The following is a 16,152-nucleotide window of genomic DNA, read 5'->3' as shown; positions in this document are numbered from 1 at the left end:
GCGTCTTACAGTGTAAGAGCTCCAAAACGTCTGATCGATTCATTCGGCATTCTGAATGTTAACAAGAAGCCCCCGAAGACCTGCTGCAGGGTTTTCAGCTGAAAAGACTGCTAGACTTGAAAGGAAAGCTTTTAAAGAAAGGGACACACAAGACTAAAATACTACAGCACTGCCAAACCTTAGTTCAAAATGACACAAATGGACAACACCGGATAAGAATATCAGAGATGACAGCATCTGACTTAGTGAAAATGAATGAAGCAATGCCACCTTGTGGGGAAATGTTCAAAATACACATACACAGCTAACTATTTTTACGGTCTTATGTCGATATTTAATCGCTGTCGCACCAAGAAATATTGATTAACTGGTGAGAATCCGAAACCGGATATTACTTCTTTGACATTTACAAACCTGTTTACCTTCTGAAAACATCAGCAAACATCCCAAACAATAACCCTGCACATTACTGTGACTAAGAGGGATAACGGTAAGATAATGGAAATATGATTTCATTTTATATTTAAATGTTTTAGATGCTTTGAAAACATTATAGTGTTCTGCTCACTAAAATGTTTAATTGATAATGATGGCAATAGGGGCTCTACTTTGATAAAGACCCTTTGTAATGTCTCGAAAACATTTAGGTTCATTGTATAGTGTTTATGACTACAAAAGTATATTTATGTAAAACAATAGTTTTTTTTTATTGGTCATTAACCTCCACTCCTTCTCTCAGTAAGCCTAATTTCTAAATCCAAGGTTTCAATGCAATGAAATATTTTGAAAACGTACACTAAGGTAGAAAAAGTTAAACATGCCCTGACCTGAAATTTACAGGCAATTCTTTTTGTTCCAACATACCATTTTCCAATGGTAAGTGGATAAAATGGCTTATTTTAAAAACTGCTCACCCATCTTGCAAAGAATAAAAATAACTTACTCTAAATTTATACTGTGTGCTTCTTTTGAGATTTTTCACAGTACAGGTTACATCTTCTCCAGTGTATTTTGGATGAAAAAGGTTATCCTGAAGGGTAAAATCAGAAGTAAATATCAAGATCTTGAAACGTGGCTAAATGTCATCTTTGCAGATAAGTTTAAAAAATCCCCATGTCTAGAGATCTTCACCATTTGGTCTTCCCCAGTTAAGCTGGGCATGAGTGCTCTACATGTAATACTTCCTGACCTTTTGTACTCTAAAATCTAAAACTGATGTTGGTGGTATAGATTCACTCATTCATTCAATCATACTTATTGAGCACTCATTGTGTGCAATGCACTGTACTAAGCACTAGGGAGGATTGAGAATTCAGTATAACAATAAACAGACATATTCCCTTTGCTTTATCTATTTTCATCCTCCAAATTTAGGTGGGCTTCTATATGTCCCCAGTTGTTCAAATCTTTTAGGCCAAGCATACTTTCTTTTAAGCCCTGGCTGTGCTAATTTGAAGGGTCTCTGTACTTTATTATTATTTTTTAAATTATATTAATTGGAATGGGAGAGGCAAATTACATGACACGTTTGGGGAAATAGTACAGATTTTTAAAAACAAAAGACTGACTTTATAGGCTTTTGAAAAAGCTATTGCAGGCACAGCAGGACAAATCTAGTAGTCAGAAGACCTGTGGTCTCATCCTGGCTATGTCACATACCTGCTATGAGACCTTGGACAAGTCACTTCACTTCCCTGTACCTTGGTTTCCTCATCTGCAAAATGGGGATTCGATATCTGTTCTCCCTCCCAGTTAGATTGTGACCCCCATGTGAAATGGGGCTTTGGTCCTACCTGATTGTTTTGTATCTATCTACCCCAGCATTCAGGACAGTCCTTGTCACATAGTAAGCACTTAACAATTATTATTATTATAACCCTTCTCTGATATGGCTATATAAACCACAAAACAGCATCCTTTGACAAAGCGGGACCCTATGAAATTATTTCAGATCTGAATTGCTCGATCGTGAGGATATCATGGGCCCACAGAGTGTGCTATGCAATATGCCCTCTGTTGTGTTTCCTATGTATACATGGTCAACTTTTAGCAAGGAGAGAAAAATACAAGTCATAGTCTTTTTATCTTCAGAATAGATGGAGAAAAGTATGGAAAGTCAGATGGTAGACTTTGGGCACTTGATATCCACCTCACCCTCAGGCCCACAGCAATTATGTACAGATCCATAAATTATCTGTCTTAATGTTTATCCCCTTCTCTAGACTGCAAGCTTGTTGTGTGCAGGGAATGCGTCTGCCAACTCTGGTGGTTTGTACTCTCCCAAACGCTTAGTACAGTGCTCTGCACACAGTAAGATCTCAATAATTACCACTGATTTAGAAAACAGGAAGCAGCGCTTCTACTTTACTTTATTAAAGTGCTTGTCTTTAGTAGCAAATCCAAGATGATGCCCCAAGATACGTGAGTGTTGAATGGTTCAGAGAAACATTCACGGACATTAGATCCACAAGACTTACATTATCTTCCTCCTGAATTTCCAATGTGTATGTAATTCCCTCCTCAGGCGAACAGCTTTCTGGCTTATTCCACTGCAACGTGATCCATGTGACTCCAGCTCGAACAAGTCTTGGAGCGGCGGGGATTTGAGGAATGTTTCCGGATGTGTAGCACACTACTTCTTGGCTATAACCACTACAAGGGAAGAGATTGAGACAAGAGTTTGGGGCTTTATATTCCCAATTAATAACCCCAACCACCAGGTTGACTTTGTTTTTAATGTGGTGGATGTGGGATAGTAGCCATCAGTGCCTTACTGTAGAAACGACAAGTAGTTGGGTAAGTGGAATGCTTTAAACTTTAAACAGAACAAATGCTTCTTTATAAACTTCCTGTGGGTACATATACATACACACATACTGAAACAGTCCCCTTCTACATATGCCCCCAATTCTACATTCAGCCATGGATAAGTCACTTGAAACAATTTGTAACGGCTTCTCCATAACAAAATCATTTGAATAATAATACTGAAGTAACATTACATCTCCCTAAAACTCAAAGAACAACAAGAATAATCTAATTCACCCTTGCAAAGTCCCAGGGAGGTAAGGGAAGAATACTAATTATTTTGCTTGAAACATCACTAGGATACAGTCGAGCCCCAAAATATTAGGTGACCATAGATTGCCCAGAACTATTTCAGGTGCCTAACTTGCATTTATTTCATCCATTTTTATCCTTAGCTTTGTTTTAAAGATAGACATATTTGAATTTAAATCAGAACTTAGAGTTCTAGTCTCCACTCTTTGCCCCACTTGAGGAGCATGTCCAGTGGATAGAACATGGGCCGGGGAGTCAGAAGGACCTGGGTTCTAATTCCGGTCTGCCGCTTGTCTGCTGTATGACCTTAGGCATGCCACTTAACCTCTGTGCCTCAGTTGTCTCATATGTATAAAGGGGATTAAGACTGAGCACCATCTGGTGCAGGGATTCAGTTCAACCTGATTTGCTTGTATCCACCCCAGTGTATAGTACAGTGCCTGGCACATAGTAAGTGCTTAACAAACAGCACAACCATTATTTTTATTATTATTATTGTTCCACTTTAGGACTAAACACCAGACAACATGTATAGGGAAACACATCCCCCAGCCCATGGATTCAGGAAGATACCGTGCCCCGCCTCTGCTCAAGAGCCATAAAAGAGATTCACCTAGGGGCAAAAAAAAACCAGTCAAAGTGTACAAAAAGAGGAGAGTCAGAAGATGAGTTTCGTGACTTCGGATGGTGTGATGGCAACTGGGAAAGGACTATCTTTTTGTGGTAAACTTAGGAGGTAAGAAACTGGGATCACCTAAAAAATCATTTTGGGACAACTTGGGTTCTGTCCCAAGATAATAATACTTGGTGGTATTTGTTAGGTGCTTACTATGTGCCAAACATTGTTCTAAGCCCTGGAGTAGGTACAATCTAATCAGGTTGGGGAACTGAAGGTTAGAGTGGGACCACCTGCATTCCCTGCAGTTAATGACTTCTCAGGCACTTCTAGACTATAAGCTTGTTGTGGGTAGGAAACATGACTTCCAACTCTGTTAAACTGTACCCTCCCAAGTGATCAGTGCAGTTATAATTATGGTACTTGTCAAGTGCTTAATATATGCCAAGCACTGTTCTAAGTGTTGGGGTAGATACAAGTTAATCAGTTTGGACACAGTCCCCTTACCACATGGGGCTCACACTCTTAATCCCTGTTTTAGAGATGAGGTAAGTGAGGCCCAGAGAAGTTACGTGACTTGCCCAAGGTCACACCAAAAACATGTGGCAGAACCAGGATTAGAACCAAGGTCCTTCTGACTCCCAGGCTAGTGCTCTAATCACTAAGCCGTGCGGCTTCTTCTCTGCACACAGAAAGTGCTCAATAAATATGATTGATTGATTGCCACTGAGGTTGGGGTAGGAGGAAGTATGGGTAATTGCAGGGAGTGGCAGGAGGACAGGGCTTGGTTTTTGGTTTCAGAATATGCTTATCACTGTTGTCTTCCAATGTGCAGGGTTTTTAAGTTCTGGGAATACAATTTCCTGTTGCCGCTGGAGAGGAAAGTCCTCAAAGCCAGAATTCTGCCTCAGGGTCTCCAAGGATGGAAATCTGCATCGCCCAGGACCAGGTTCAGACACGCAGCTGCTCCTTCCCTCCCAAAATAATCTGTCCAGAACCGTCTGGGCTTGGGTTTTCCATTGAATTTACTACCAATGTCTCAGTTACTGTGCCCCCTCCTCCTCCTCCCCCGCTGCTGCCTTTCTCTCCTGAACCACCTACAGCTAACCAAAAAAGGAAACAGAACGAAAACTGCTAAAGCGATGAAATGAGGCTTAGACACATCACTTGGAAAAAAAAAAAAACAACACCCAACAACTTGGATTTCTTTTCAAATCTGGACTGTTGTTGTCTTGTTTTTCTTGGTTCACAGAGTTCCCTGGTGGGGCCTTCACATAACAGATGTATTCCTGTTATGTTAGGAAGAGGCCCCACGACAGCATTTAACACTTCAGAAGGGGATCTGACAACTCTTTCAGCTTAATCTCCTCAATCTGAACATTCTCAAATGAGCTCAGGGTGAGGTGGGCAGTTCTGCTCAGGCCTGCAGAGGATGGAATAGCACTTCCCTAAATTCCAGGTAAAATGCTAGAGGAACAGAAGTTAAGAGAAAGACTTACCTTGTGCCTATGTCATTGCGCGCAGCCAGTCTGAAAGTGTATACCATTGCGGGACAAAGCTTAGTCAACTTGCAGTGCTTCTGGCTCCCGAAATAACATTCTCTGAAACCGCTGTTTCTTTTTCCCTAGAAAATGAATAATACACACATGTCATTCTTTCATGCCAGCCAACAGATTCGGAAGAACAGTTCTGAACTGGCTCGACTTCTTGGTCTCGTGGGGAGAAAGGAAATCCAGAGAGTGACCCTTGCTGAAAACAACAGGGCCTCAAATGCAGCACCTGTCTATTGTGTGATAAATCTTTTTTTCTTTTCCATAAGTCCAGGTCAGCACCAACTCCACACACATAAGTATACCAGCGGTTTTGAACTAACTTAGCATTAATGGTGCTTACTGTGTGCAGAGCACTGTGCTAAGCACTGGGAAAGAATACACAGGTGGCAATTAGACATGATCCCTTTCTTTGGGGGAACTCCCAATCTCAAGGTTTTCTGTCTAAATGACAGAAGAGGATTAATCACTCATATTCTAGATTGTGAGCCTGTTGTTGGGTAGAGATTGTCTCTATTTGTTGACAAATTGTACTTTCCAAGTGCTTAAACAGTGCTCTGCACACAGTATGTGCTCAATAAATATGACTGAATGAATATTTACTGACAGATTGCTGGGTTTAGAGCACAGTACTAAGTGAATGGTAAAGTACAGTATAATGGAGTTGGCAGACGCGGTCCCTGCCCACAACACGCTTGCAGTCTACAGGGGGAAACAGACATTTATAGGAATAAATAAATTTTGGATATCAACCAATCAATGGTATTTATTGAGCGCTTACTATGTGCAGAGGACTGTACTAAATGCTTGGGAGATGTACATAAGTGCTGTGAAGCTGACAGAGGGGTGGATAAAGGGTCATGCAAATCCAAGTGCAAGAGTGACAAAGAAGGGAGTGGGAAAAGAGAAAATTATGGTAAGAAAGGCCTCTTGAAGAAGATATGCTTTTAATAAGGTTCTGAAGATGGGGAGAATGATTGTCTGCCAGATCTGAAAAGGGAGGGCATTCCAGGGCAGAGACAGGACACGGGTGAGAGGTTGGCAGCGGTATAGATGAGATCGAGGTACAGTGAGTAGGGTGGCATTTGAAGAGCAAAGTGTATGGGCTGGGTTGTAATAGGACAGCAATGAGGCAGGTAGGAGGGGGCAACTGAGTGATTAATGCTTACACTAAGGAGTTTCTGTTTGATGCTTGGTGGATGGGCAACTTCTGGAGGTTCTTAAGGAGAGGGGAAATATGGACTGTAGGGTTTTGTAAATAAATGAACAGGGCAGCTGAGTGACGTACTGGCTGCAATGGGGAGAAGACAGGAGGCAAGGAGGTCAGCAAAGAGACTGATGCGGTAATCAAGACGGAATAGGATAAATGCTTGGATTATCATGGTAGCAGTTGGGATGGAGAAGAAAGTGGGTGATTTTATAGATGTTGTGAAGGTTGAATGAACAGGATTTGGTGACATATTGAATACATGGGTTGAATCCGAGAGATGAGTCAAGGAAAATGCCAAGGCTATAGGCTTGTGAGAGGGAGGATGGTAGTGCTGTTTACAATTAAGGGGAATTGAGGGAAGGATAGAGTTTGAGTGGGAAGATAAAGAGTTCTATTTTGGACATGTTAAATTTGAGGTGTCAGTGGGACATCCAAGTAGAGATGTCCCAAAAGCAGGAGGAAATATTAGACTGCAGAGAAGAAGAGTGAGCATGGCTGGAGATTTAGACTTTGGCATCATCTGCATATAGGTGATAGTTGAAGCCATGGGAATGAATGAGGTCTCCAAGGGAGTGGGTGTAGATGGAGAATAGAAGGGGACTCAGAATTCAGCCTTTAGGGACTCCCGCAATTAAGGGTTGGGAGGCAGAGGAGGATGGCACGACTAGTCATGGCGCAAAGACAGCTTTTACAGGACATGTTTTCCAAAGCCATCCCCTTTAGGCACTCATTTATTACTTAAGCTCTTTAAATTGGCTGTCTTCATGCACCAAAATGTAGCCACAAGGATGTTGAATTGGAAGGCCCTGGCAAAACTTATCCCTTAAATAATGTTCAATTTCATACTGCTGAACGACTAGCCCCTGAACAATCTGCCTTACTGTCAATTGTGCTCAGATTGCAGCCTCTCCAAGGGCACCTACAGCCTCTACCTAGCTTTGACCTATTCCTGGGTGGGAATTCATCTTACATAATTCCTTATAAGACTGGTGTAGATGTGTCCCTTTAACAAGGAGAAGTAGCATGGCTTAGTGGAAAGAGCTTGGGCTTGGGAGTCAGAGGACATGGGTTCTAATTCTGGCTCCACCACATTGCTGTGTGATCTTGGGCAAGTCCCTTCACTTCTCTGTGCTATACTCACCTCATCTGTAAAATGGGGGTGGAGACTGTGAGCCCCATAGTGGAACAGGGACTGTGTCTGACCTGATTACCTTGAATCTTCCCCAGTGCTTAGAATGGTTCTTGGCACACAGTAAGTGCTAACAAATACCACAGTTATTATTAAATGACCACCCTCTCATCCTAATGGGATCCCAGCCAGTTAAATACTCCTGGACAACACACTTCTATAATGTTCACAGCATCGTTGGACCTCTTGGCAGAATCGCTCAGAATCCAGACAGTTGAATGCGCAGAAATACTCCCAAAGCCATGTTTTGACTCTTTACCTAACATCAGTGGTAACTATAATGCAATTTTTCTATAACTAAAAGAGTGGAAAGAGCATGGACCTTGGATTCAGAGGACCTGGATTCTAACCCTGGCTCCACCACTTGCCTGCAGTGTGACCTTGGACAAATCATTTAACTTCTCTCTGCTTCAGTTTCCTCATCCGTAAAATGAGAATTCAATTCCTATTCTCCCTCCCACTTACACTGTGAGCCTCAAGTGGGAAAGGCTGTGTCCAACGTCATTATCTTGTACCGATACCAGCTCTTTGTACTGGTAAAAAGTAAGTGCTCAACAAATATTATCATTATAATAATTATCATTACTGGAATTTACTTAGCAGTAGTAAAATAACCTCTCCTTTCAGAAAATTTCCACATTCTGGGGGGTTACCAGAAACACTCGTATCTGGCTTACTAAAGCCAACTTAATAGTTCACCAATATTTCTGCAATAGAATATCTGATTCAACACATACAAAGCAAAAATCAAAATATTTTTAAACCTTGAGCTGACTGGCAAAATGCCTGCAAGAAAAATCGACCCAGATCCTCCATGAGGTAATGTTAATAATAATATTTGATAAGCATTTACTACGCATCCAACACTCTATTAAGCAACAGTCAGACACAGTTTCTGACACACATGGGGCTCAAGACCTATCAGCGAAACTTTAAATAATAATGGCTCACAGTCTTCATCCCCATTTTACAGGTGAGGTCACTGAAGCACAGAGAAATGAAGTCACTTGCCCCAAGTCACAGAGAAGACAGGTGGCAGAGTTGGGATTAGAACGCATGACCTCCTGACTTTCATGCCTATGCCCAAGCCACCATGCCACGTGGCTTACTACTCCATCCCTTTCTGATGGTAATGATAATTACGGTATTTATTAAGCACTGGCCTTACGTGGACAGATTCAGACCAGACCAGGCCCTGTACCACATAGGGCTTACCATTTTCCTTCCACAGGATGGTGCTGAGGTCTGGCCCAGCACTCAGGCAGGTTCTCGGACAACAACGTGCAAGAAAAGAGCTAACACTACCTGTTAGCGTCACCCTTTTACACTCAGTAGGCCCCTTTATTTTAACTCCGCTGCACAGAATAGGAAAGTACCAATCAAAATTCTGAAGTGATCACCCCTGGGATCACCAATCCCTGTTCTGAAATATGTCAACAGCCTCCCAACCTCATAAACGCTCTTGGACAACAGACTTCTGTAATGCTTATAGCATTGTCAGACCACCTGGCAGAATCTCGCTGAATGTGCAGAGATATCTCAAAAGCTAGGTCTGGCTCTCTACCTAAATTTAATTCCCCTTACACCAACCATCACTAAAGTGCAATTTTTTTATAACTGGGTTTCTCCAAGAACATGAGTATCACATTATAGCAGAAATGACTGTATCATTTTCTTCAACTGAACCAAATTGTTATGTTAGAGAGTGATAAAGCACTTTGTTACCTGAGGGAAAAAGGGTGCTTTACTATCTCCCGCAAATATGTAAATATGTTTCCTGTTAAATATGAGTGTTATGTTAATGAGACCCAATTCTTCATAGAAAAATATTTATTTACTGAATTTGCATAATTCATGTAGTATATGATTACACTGTAGCAGAGATTGGGTATGTGTATCCATTCCACATTGATGCATACCCAACTGCCCTTCTATTTCTATTCCTGAACTCAGAATAAACTGTCTAAGAAGGATATATTCTGTGGTTATCCAGATTCTTTCCAGATTATCTTCTGGAACCTCTTTACCCAAATTTCCTGTTCCCTCTTCTGTTGTGTCTCCTGCCACTTAGAACTATTGCCAGTTAAAAGAAAAAAAAGTATTCCTTTCCAGATTTAAAGATGGGCAGCCAGTTTTGGACAGAGCTGGGGCAGGAAAGGGACCCCAGGTGTAGACATTTCATTTTATTGGGATTTCTGGGGATCGGGAGTGTTCACCACCATCAGTATTTTTAAATATGAGAAAAGTTGTTGACCAGAGCACTATACTCTCCCAAGCATCTAATACAGTACTCTGCACACAGTAAGTGCTCAATAAATACCACTGGATGACTGATTACTTAGAAACATATCATAAAACTAGAAGACACGTTCTCTTCCCATGAGGAGCTTAAAATCTAGTAAAATACACATCTGTTCATTCAATTGTATTTCCTGAGCATTTACTGTGCACAAAGCACTGTACTACATGGTTGGGGGAATATAACATAACAATAAACAGACATGTATCCTGCCCAGAACGAGCTTACATAGATAATATACCATCAGGTCTTCTATAACATGGGGATTGTGTTCCAGAAGAGTACACGTGCCTTGACCAACACCACAAGAATAAGCAAAAACTGTGTCTTCCAATATCATATTGCCTTTTACCCACTGTGGAAAGAATGTTCTCTTATTCCTTAGTACTGTTCTATCTAAAAGGTGAGTTTTATTAGGAAACAACTGATTGCTCATACAATGAGAACATTAGCATGGAAATAACAAAAGTAAGTGAAAATGAATAAGAGGAATGGGTAAACATCCCTAAATGCAAAGGGAGTCTAATCCACCCTTTCCTCTCCATCCAAACTGCTACCATTTTAATTTGAGCACTTATTTTCTCCCACCTTGATTACTGAATCAGCCTTCTTGCTGACCTCCCTAACTCCTGTCTCTCCCTACTCCAGTCCGTACTTCACTCTGCTGCCCGGATCATTTTTCTACAAAAACTTTCAGCCCGTGTTTCCCTCCTCAAGAACTTCCAGTACTTAGCCATCCACCTCCGCATCAAACAGAAACTCCTTACAATCTGCTGCAAAGCACTCAATCACCTTGCCCTCTCTTACCTCACCTCACTGCTCACCTACTATAGCCCAGCAGACACACTTTGCTCCTCTAATGCCAACCCACTGTACTTGGATCTTGTCTGTCTCACAGCTGACCTCTCGCTCATGTCTTGCCCCTGGCCTGGAATGCCTTCCCTCTTCATATCCGACAGACAATTACTCTCTCCCACTTCAAAGCCTTATTGAAGGCACATCTCCTCCAAGAGGCCTTTTCCGACTAAGCCCTTTTTTCCTTTCTTCCACTCCTTTCTGCTTCACCCTGACTTTCTCACTTTGCTCTTCGCCTCTCCCAGCCCACAGCACATATCAGTACATATGGAGTACATCAGTACATATGTACATAACTGTACATATCAGTTATTTATTCATATTACTGTGTCTCCCCATCTAGACTGTAAACTTGTTGGCAGTGAATGTGTCTATTCTATTATCATTCTTTATTCTTCTTCTGTTAGTTATATAGTACTCCCCCAAGCCTTTAGTACAGTGCCCTGCACATAGTAAATGCTCAATAAATATGACCGATTGATCGATTAATGGGTGGGTGATCTCATAATGCCACGCTGGTCCTCTGTGCTTTACTTCCCTCATCTAAAAATAGGGATTAAGACTGCGAGCCTCATGTGCGATAAGGACTGTCTAACCTGATTATTTGGCTCTACCCCAGGGCTTAGTATAGTGCTTGGCACATAGCTCAATTATTATCATTATTATTATTATTCATATCATTTTTATTTTTTCTAAAGGGAGAGAGGTATGGTGGCCTAATGGACAGAGCATGGGCCTGGGAATCAGAAGAACCTGGGTTCTAGTCCAGAATCTGCCACTTGGCTACTGTGTGATCTTGGGCAAGTCACTTAACTTCTCTGGGCCTCAGTTACCTCATCTGTACAACGGGGATTAAGACTGTGAACCCCTTGAGGGACATGGACTGTGCCCAACCTGATTTGCTTGCATCTACCCCAGTACTTAGAACAGTGCCTGGCACAGACTAAGAGCTTAACAAATACCATAAAAAAGTAGGTTTGTGGAGAAGTACGTGGTCTATGTGGTCATTTGTAAAATGGGGACAAAAATGCCCATTTTATTGTATTGTAGGGACCAAATGAGATCTCCAACTGCTTGGGGAAAAGGAAAATGCTCAACAGAGTCAGAGAGGTGGGATTGTTATTCATATAATCTACCATTCTGCCTGTGCCAAGCCAGAACATCTCATCATTAGAGGTGCTCCCTGGGAAGACTGTGAAAATGTATAACCCAAGCCAACCTGGGTAAATCACTTCACTTCTCTGTGCCTCAGTTTCGTCAACTGTAAAATGGGGATTCAAAACCTATTCTCCTTCCTACATAAACCGTGAGCTCCACTTTAGACACGGACTGTCTTTGACCTAATCATCTACCCCAGCATTTATAGCAACAGTACTTGGCACATAGTGAGCACTGAATCAAAACCATAAAATAACATCAACAAACAGACATGCAAAAGTTCACAGGTTGCAGGGTGGGGATCCAGAACTAAGTGGAGTTAATTGCAGGGTCCTGTAAGGTTTTTGGCTTGCTTCAAGATGGGACTTTAGGGGAGAGCTCACGCAAGTGTTGACTGTCACTCAAAACCTAGACCTCCAGAACTGGGCCATCAGAGACCTTCTAAAATGGATTTTGTAGCAGATCCCATAGCCCTAATTCTGTTGTAGCTCATGCTCTGTGAGCTGTCCTTGAAGCGTGAGGGTGGGGGACTTGGGGGCAGCTCACAGACTGGCTTCCTGGTTGGTGCCAACATTGACTATCAGGAATGGCACTTGTTAGGAATGACAGCTGGCTATAAGCCATGAGGTGTTGGTATTCCCCAAGGCACAGAGGAATTTTGGGCAAAACATAAGTACATGTACATTTACATACACAAAACCCTTTTTCTAGCCAGAGTTTTGGCATCAGTGAGATACCCCTAATGATCAGAGTCCCTCTGTAGCTGACTGGCATTTTAAATTACTCTGGCACTCGACTTCCTGGGACTGGCCAGTATATCAGATGCCACTGGCACTGGTGCAAGGAGCTGGCTGATATTTGTAATCGTCCTGGCATTCGTGGTTTGGGAATGATTCTGTTTTTTCATTTTTAAGCATGTCGGTTCTGGCACCAAAAACTGGGAAGAAACAACTGGCAGTCTGGCACTGGCTGCTATTCTGGAATAATTCACTTGTTTTCTTCTTTTTTGACCTTTCGTCTTTTTTGACCATCCTCTTGCCTCTAGTAAATTTGCCCTTCCAGTAGTTATACAGTCAATGGCATTTATTGAGTGTTGTGTGCCAAGCACTGTACTAAGCGCTTGGGAAAGTACAATATAACAATAAAGAGTGACAATTCCTTTCCATAATGAGCTCACAGTCTGGGGGCGGGAGGGGCGGGAACAGACATCAATACAAATCAATAGAATTAGATATGTGTACATGAGTGCTGTGGAGTTAGGATGTAGGCCGAGCAAAAGGGGCAAGTCAGGGCAATACAGAAGGGAGTGGGAGATGAGGAAAAGTGGGGCTTAGTCAGGGAAGGCCTCTTGGAGGAGATGTGCCTTCAATATGGCTTTAAGTGGGGCGGGGAGAGTCGTCTGTCTGATATGAAGAGGGAGGGCATTCCAGGCAAGAGGCAGGATGTGGGAGAGAGGTCGGTGGCAAGATAGACAACATCAAAGTACAGTGAGAAGATTAGAATTACAGGAGTGAAGTGTGTGAGCTGGATTGTAGCAGGAGCATAGCAAGGTGAGGTGGAAAGGGGCAAGGTGATTGAGTGCTTTAAAGCCAATGGTGAAGAGTTTATGTTTGATGCAAAGGTGGATGGGCAAACACCGGAGTTTCTTGAGGAGTAGGGAAGCATGGCCTGAATGTATTTTGTGGGAAAATGATCCGGGCAGCAAAGTGAAGTATGGACTGAAGTAGGTAGAGACAGAAGGCTGGGAGGCCAGCAAGGAGGCTGACACAGTAATCAGGGGAGGGTACAATCAATGCTGTGATTAACATGGTAGCAGTTTGGACAGAAAAGAAAGGGTGGATTTTAGCAATGTCGTGAAGATTGAACCAATAGCTTTGGTAACAGCACACAAGGTTTCCCAAACTGTGTTCATATGCTCCATTTGCCTCTATGAACCACCAAGCTGCACATAAAGGACTGAAATACAGAACTACCTTTATTTTGTTCACCTAAGGATCTGCCACAAAATCCCTAATCTAACCCAGTGCTGAATTTCTGGGAGAGCAATTTGCAGGCTTTTCCATGGTTATGTGATGGTCACAAGTTGTCTCCTAAGTTTCAAAATAAAAGAAAATACCATTTAAAAAACAGCTGTACTGAGTTGCAGTTGGATCTGTACCTTTGGGCACTTGGTATTCATCCAATCCTCAGTACCACGGCACTTATGTACATAGCCATAATTTAGTTACAATAATGTCTGTCTCCCCATCTAAAATGTAAGCTCCTTTTGGGCAGGGAACGTGTCTACCAACTCTTTTTCCCCTTTTCCCTCTGCTCCTCCACCTCTCCCTTCCCATCCCCACAGCACTGTACTCGTCTGCTCAACTGTATATATTTTCGTTACCCTATTTATTTTGTTAATGAATTGTACATCGCCTCGATTCTATTTAGTTGCCACTGTTTTTACGAGATGTTCTTCCCCTTGACTCTATTTATTGCCATTGTTCTTGTCTGTCCGTCTCCCCCGATTAGACTGTAAGCCCGTCAAACGGCAGGGACTGTCTCTGTTGCCGATTTGTTCATCCCAAGTGCTTAGTACAGTGCTCTGCACATAGTAAGCGCTCAATAAATACTATTGAATGAATGAATGAACTCTGTTATATTGTACTCTCCCAAGTGGTTAGTACCGTCCTTTGTACAAAGCACTCAAATACCACTGATTGAGTTCCTCAGAGCTCAAAGATTTAGTTTACTACCACATCTATATTTAGTAGTCTCTCAAAACTAAACAATATATGTTGATTCTTGAAGCATTTGTTCAGTATATCTGCTCAAGCACCTGGTGGACAGAGAACATATCTACCAAGTCTTCTGTATTTCACCTTTCCAAGTGCTTAGAACAGTACTCTGCAAACAGTAAGCACTGACTAAATACCATTGACTGACTGGCTGATTATAGCTAAATATAAGAGGCGTACAGGGGCAGCTATGCTAATATATATAGGGAAGCAGCGTGGCCTAAAGTAGAAACAGCAAAGGCTTGGGAGTCAAAGGACCTTGGTTCTAATCCCTCCTCTTCCATTTACTTGCTTTGTGTGACATTGGATAAGTCACTTCATTTCCCTGTGCCTCATTTTCCTCATTTGTAAAATGGAGACTCAATTCTCCATTGAGTCTCCATTAGAGACTTAGAGAAGCAGCGTGGCGCAGTGGAAAGAGCACGGGCTTTGGAGTCAGGGCTCAAGAGTTCGAATCCCAGCTCTGCCACTTGTCGGCTGTGTGACTGTGGGCAAGTCACTTAACTACTCTGTGCCTCAGTTCCCTCATCTGTAAAATGGGGATTAAGACTGTGAGCCCCACGTGGGACAACCTGATTCCCCTATGTCTACCCCAGCGCTTAGAACAGTGCTTGGCACATAGTAAGCGCTTAACAAATACCAACATTATTAATTCTTCATACTCCTACTTCCTACTTAGTCTGTGATCCCCACATGAGACAAGGATTACAGTTTCTGATGATCTTGTATTTTCACCAGTGCTTATTACATAGTAAGCACTTAACAAAAACCATAGTGCTCATTCATTTTTTATTCATTAATTATATAATATACCCCTACTATCACAGTAAGAGGTTCTGGGAGTAAATAAAGTGTATATGCCCAAAATAGGCCAGTCAGTGTACTAAATAGCTGGTTTGCACCCAAGGATTTTTTACAATCTAATGGGGGAAGATATTAGGATACAAATGGCCCCGTGAACAACAGATAGGACTAGGAATCTAAACCCAAATGATAAAAACAAATCCAAGCAAATAATTGGATAATAAATGTAACAACTACAGAAAGTACGCAAATGGGTGTTGGGGTGGCACAACCTGGAAGATAAATCAATGGTATTTATTGAGAGCTTGCTATGTGCACAGCACTGTATTAAGTACTTGGGAGAAAACAATATAAGATGATTAGCAGACTTGCTCCCTGACCATAAAGAGCTTACAGTCTAGATGGAGGATGTGCCAACCTTTTCTAGGATGGACTATTTAGGAAGGCTTTGAAGGGATATGTTTGCGCTGAGATACCTGAGGTTTGATACTATGGCATCCGTTGTTTTTTTAATGGCATTTATTAGGCTCCTTACTATGTGTCAAGCACTATTCTAAGTGCTGGGTAGATACAAGTTACTCAGGTCAGTCATAGTCCCTTGTTCTTCATGGGGCTCAAGTCTAAGTAGGAAGGA

General features: G+C 42.0%; 1 protein-coding gene across 4 annotated transcripts in view; it reads right to left on the bottom strand.

Moving 5' to 3' along the window:
• The window catches only part of FNDC3B (fibronectin type III domain containing 3B), a 418,267-nt gene that overhangs the window by 71,424 nt on the left and 330,691 nt on the right, over positions 1 to 16,152 (bottom strand). For all 4 annotated transcript variants that reach the window (XM_029057950.2, XM_029057966.2, XM_039913103.1 and 1 more), the window contains 3 exons: positions 5,176 to 5,300; positions 2,478 to 2,652; positions 944 to 1,030 (listed from right to left, as the gene is read on the bottom strand). In XM_029057950.2, the coding sequence (XP_028913783.1) occupies positions 944 to 1,030; positions 2,478 to 2,652; positions 5,176 to 5,300 (387 nt within the window). The remainder of the gene's footprint in view (positions 1 to 943; positions 1,031 to 2,477; positions 2,653 to 5,175; positions 5,301 to 16,152) is intronic.

Source organism: Ornithorhynchus anatinus, chromosome 1 (assembly GCF_004115215.2).
Source record: "Ornithorhynchus anatinus isolate Pmale09 chromosome 1, mOrnAna1.pri.v4, whole genome shotgun sequence".
In the NCBI taxonomy this organism is placed as follows: Eukaryota; Metazoa; Chordata; class Mammalia; order Monotremata; family Ornithorhynchidae; genus Ornithorhynchus; species Ornithorhynchus anatinus.
This window is presented reverse-complemented; position numbering and strand designations above follow the sequence as displayed.